Raw genomic sequence first — 5096 nt, 5'->3', positions numbered from 1 at the left:
ACTCTCCCTATATATATACCTGGTCCTGCGAGGCTGGGCCGGGCCTGGAGCTTGTCCAGTTGGAACGGCGGTGGGCCTATTTGTCTGCCAACAGAACGCTGGGTACTGAATAATTATTTAGTACTCAAGTACCATATAGTAATACTATATATATATATATATATATATATATATATATATATATATATATATATATATATATATATATATATATATAGAGAGAGAGAGAGAGAGAGAGAGAGATAAAGTCCATATATAGAGAAAAGATTAGTGCCCTTAGCACATGACCTTTCATTCACTGTAGAGCTAAGCCTCCTACTATCTTACATGATGTCTGCTAGATCCTACCTAAGTACCTAGCTAGGACAACAACTTGCCGTGCTGTGCAGTGCACAACAATTTTTCATAAATAAAACAGTGCAATGAGCTAGGAAACAATTGTGGCAACAAAAGGAAGTGGATGTGGAATGCCACCTTTATGTCATGCTGATGGTTATCTTGTTTCCTGGCTGGCTTATTCAATCTCCTGGCTGTTGTTGATTAGGACCAATACGGTTGAGTGTGCTATTGGTGTCGTCCAGGGGTCACACACCACACTGCATGTGTGCCTTTTCGGCTGGAGCGAGGTTCCTTCCTGCCTGCTACCACTATATAAACCCCCTCCAAGGTCTCTGCTACCATCAAGCTTTCAGGCAAGCAAGCAACTCGAGTAGTAGTTGTCACCTAGCTCCTCTCTTGGTTCTGATTGAGAAGAAGGATCAAGTGCTCATAAGCAAGCTCTACCAGCTTCGCATAGAAATCCTTGGCCAAGCTAGCCTACTTATCTATACAAACTCCTCGATCCTCCTCCACATAAACGCTCATACCAAAGCAAAGGTCTCCAAATGGCTGGCCTGTCTCTACAGCATCCCATGGCCTTCACCTTCGGACTCCTCGGTATATCGTTTCAGTAGACCCAATTCGATTTTGTTAATTCATTTTCCTGTGTTATTCTTCTTTTTTTTTTCTTTCATTGTAAGTGTGCTTCTCAGCAAAATGACCCCCTCCTACTAGATAGCTAGGAACATGTGTGTGCCAAAACATGCATGGTTACTCTTGTTACAGCATCCTAATCCTTCCCATTTAATCCCCACCCCCACCCCACCCACGCATGTAGAGGCACAAGCTGTTCCCTTTGCTTGTCGTACCATAAACAAGAATTTCATTAAACTCGTCATTGGGTTGGAAGGAGATATAGGTATTTTTAGAGAAAGGGAAGGAGATATAGACATATAATCTATATGCATGCTATGGTGCCTGTCCATTTAGGGCAGAAAAGAGAAAGAGCGGGGGCTCCAATCTAGTATCTTTGTTGCCTGCCTCGCCTCTCCCTCTGGTGTGTGCGTGACATCACAAAGCGCGCACATTAAAGGGCCCAATCGATGGTTATCGAACTTAATTAAAGGATAGTTGCAACGTACGTACTTGCATGTGTCATGCTATATCATGCAAAGCGCTCGATCAAGCTCCATCCCCAGCAGAATTCTTTCTGATGTCTCGCTCGCTCCTTTTGTTAATTTTGTTTTGTTTGCCGGTGCTGTTTGTGTTTGCAGGCAACATCATCTCCTTCATGACCTACCTGGCACCACTGTAAGCCCCCTCCTCCCTATCTCTCTGTGTGTCTCTCTCTAGCTCACTCAGCTGCGTGCGCGAGGAGCTGATCTGACCGTGTGTTTTGGCATGTCATGCATCGGACGACGACGACGACGACACAGGCCGACGTTCTACCGGATCTACAAGAGCAAGTCGACGCAGGGGTTCCAGTCGGTGCCGTACGTGGTGGCCCTCTTCAGCGCCATGCTGTGGATCTACTACGCGCTGCTCAAGTCCAACGAGTTCCTGCTCATCACCATCAACTCCGCCGGCTGCGTCATCGAGACCCTCTACATCGTCATGTACCTCCTCTACGCGCCCAAGAAGGCAAAGGTCCGTCGTCGTCGTCGTCGTTTGCTCCTTTGGTGTTGATGGTGATGTATACGTTCGGGCCGCCGGCTAGCACGATCATCATCACCACTGACCCATGCATGCATGCTTTCACGTACGTGCGCAGCTGTTCACGGCCAAGATCCTGCTCCTCCTGAACGTGGGCGTGTTCGGGCTCATCCTCCTCCTCACGCTGCTCCTCTCCGCCGGACAGCACCGCGTCGTCGTCCTCGGCTGGGTCTGCGTCGCCTTCTCCGTCAGCGTCTTCGTCGCGCCACTCAGCATCATCGTGCGTGCCCAACAACTAACCATCATATATAGGAGTACCTCTATAGCTAGCTATCGTGTGTGCTGTACGATCGATTGTACGTGTGCATCTGGTCATCAGTCCACTTACGTACAACTCGGCTGTTGTTTGGTCGCTTGGCTTCTGCAGCGTCAGGTGGTGCGCACAAGGAGCGTGGAGTTCATGCCCTTCTCGCTCTCCCTCTCCCTCACCGTCAGCGCCGTCGTCTGGTTCCTCTACGGCCTGCTCATCAAGGACAAATACGTCGCCGTAAGTAAACGTACTAAAGCTAGCTTTCAGCAAGCAAACCGGCCGCTGGATAAGTAAACCGTTGTCCTTCTTTTCCAAGGAAACAGCTACTAACAACTTGTGCGGCTTTTGTTTTGTTTGTTGCATGCATCAGCTGCCAAACGTGCTTGGCTTCAGCTTCGGTGTCGTCCAGATGGGCCTGTACGCGCTCTACCGCAACGCGACGCCCAGGGTGCCCGCCAAGGAGGTGTCCGACGACGCCAAGGAGGCGGCGATTTCGGTCGACGACAGCACCTTCAAGGTGCCCGGCGAGCATGTGGTGACCATTGCCAAGCTGTCCGCCGCACCACCTGCCGTGGTGGAGCTTATCAAGGCCCAGCAACCCCCGGAGGAGGCCAAGGTGGCCAAGCCGGCCGAGAACGGCACGGCGGCGGCACCGGCAAACATCCAACGCAACGCCGACCAAGTCTAGCTAGATTCCTCGCTCAGAATATGCGTATGATGTGTATCCGGGTAGGTCATAAATTAAGGCCGCACGTCAAGTGGGCAAGCCGTGTGCGTGCCTGCGCAGTACTGGCACACGTACGCACGAGCGCACACATGATCGAGCTGCTGTGAAAAGGCCCGGATGAAGACGAGACTGAGAGAACCAGAAAGGGGGTCGTGTAGTTTGCGTCTGCTGCTGCTGCTGTTTCATTTCGTTCTCGCCCATTGCTTGTATTAATTTTAGCTTGTTATTATTGTAATTCTTTGCTATTAGTGTGTCCGTCACCTTCTATGTAATAACAACAATATATATAAATGGTCCAATTACAAAAGCTTAGATTCCTTTTATATTATCATACTTATATGTATTAAGGTGCTTTATCTGTACGTTATTTGGAGCTTCATTAATTATGTTGCATATGTTTCGCATGCGTATGTTTCGGTTTTCTTAACGTGTAGTACCTCCACTTCGGCAATGAGGGACAATTATTTTTTTGACGTTGAATGAGGGGCAATTATTAGGAGCAGCGTCCGTCGTCTTCCGCCTTTTGTGCATTTCTTCCGGGCCAAAACTCCAAACTAGACTGGGCTTTTAATTTGGCAGGTTTCCTTGTCTACTAGTAGTACTACTACAACCCTTCACAAGTTGGGCCCCTTTTCAACGGAACACGCCTTTAATTTCATTTCACAGAGCATCGTGGCACGAGTTTACAAGACATCTTTTGTTGCCACGCAAATCAATATACATGCAGGCCCTTCTGTACTACCTAGCTAGTCGCTCTCCTGGCTGCAGGCACCCAAAGGTGGGCATGGAACTCACCAAGTTAGAAAATCCACGCATATACAGAGTTATATCTAGGGCACATACAACACACGGGACTAAAATTTAGCTGCTAAATAATTTAGTCCCACATGATCCCAATTGTTAGCCAATCACCTGGCTAGTTGTCGTAACAATGGTAGAGATGGGCTAATGGATTGAGAAAAGACTCAAAATATCCTCATCTAGAGAGTCGTCATCCTAAGCACTCGGTGCGACCCATGGTCTTCTACACCATCAGTGGTGGCAATGAGGATCATCATAAGGTGGAGCATGACGATAAACAACTGCCCATTTCAGTGGGCGGCTGTTAAAAATACCAAGGACATGGTCGTCAAATTGGAAGTGGGGAGAGGGGGACTCAAAGGTCAGAGCACTCGACGATGTGCAAGGAGCTTCGGGAAGGCAGCCCACTCTAGTGCGAACTTGGCATGAGACGGTTGCGGGCTGGGCTCCGGCCCTCGTACAGGTCTAGATGGATCAGCAGCTCATCGAGAAGAGGAAGGGGCCAGCATGTAGGCTCCATTTTCAGCAGGTACATATTAACATAGTTACCGAGATTAGGATCTCATTTGAATGTGTATTTTGGAAGTTTATTAGGTGGTACATCAAGCCAAATGCGAGGATTGACAATGTATTTTACTTCCTGGATATATACATTTAGAGTCCTCATAATTCATAAAGAATTCATACCTTGGCTAACTCTGTAGTGGATTTATACCAATTATGCCTCTCCTAGATACAAATACATACGCAATCCAGCATCGGGGGCGACTCCCAGCGATGCCGCACTTGCCCCCCACCAGTCAGTTACCTCGGCCGCCGCTGCTGCTCGCCAACGAGTGGTGGCGGCAGCCTGCGGTGCCGCTCAACAAGCTAAGGCGGCCGCCGCACCGCCTCCCTTCCCCACCCTCTCCCATCTTCCCCACCCTCTCCCATCTTCCCCTAGCTTTTCTCTACTTCCATGGCAGCCAAGATGACCGGCGACGAGAGCAAGAAGAGACCAACAAGCACTGGATCCATATCCCCTGGGTCTAGATCCAACGACACTTGCCCTGGATCCGGCGCCTCTAGGCCGTCGGACGCGGTCGCCCGTGCCTGCGAGCCCGTCATGCTGCTCCTCTTCGAGGAGGCCGACGGTGAGCAAGATGGCCAACGGCGCACCGGATCCACGTCCACTAGGTCGGACCCGGCCCCCTGCCCCGAGTCCGACTCCTCCGAGCCGGCGGACACGGCTGTCCACGCCAGCGATACCACCTCGCTGGACCCATTCGAGGAGGATGGTAGCGACGC

The 5096-nt window shown here is 50.0% G+C and overlaps 1 protein-coding gene across 1 annotated transcript; it reads left to right on the top strand.

The window, feature by feature from the left end:
- Positions 1-710: 710 nt before the first annotated feature.
- LOC136482160 (bidirectional sugar transporter SWEET14-like) lies at positions 711-3270 on the top strand. Its single transcript, XM_066479392.1, has 6 exons — positions 711-936; positions 1593-1629; positions 1755-1965; positions 2090-2251; positions 2399-2518; positions 2652-3270. Exons 1-6 carry the CDS (start codon positions 885-887, stop codon positions 2967-2969), a joined length of 900 nt encoding a protein of 299 aa, XP_066335489.1. The 5' UTR covers positions 711-884; the 3' UTR covers positions 2970-3270.
- Positions 3271-5096: the final 1826 nt, after the last annotated feature.

Source organism: Miscanthus floridulus, chromosome 9 (assembly GCF_019320115.1).
Source record: "Miscanthus floridulus cultivar M001 chromosome 9, ASM1932011v1, whole genome shotgun sequence".
NCBI lineage: Eukaryota > Viridiplantae > Streptophyta > Magnoliopsida > Poales > Poaceae > Miscanthus > Miscanthus floridulus.
The sequence above is the reverse complement of the archived record's forward strand: the minus strand, read 5'-3'. Positions and strand labels throughout refer to the sequence as shown.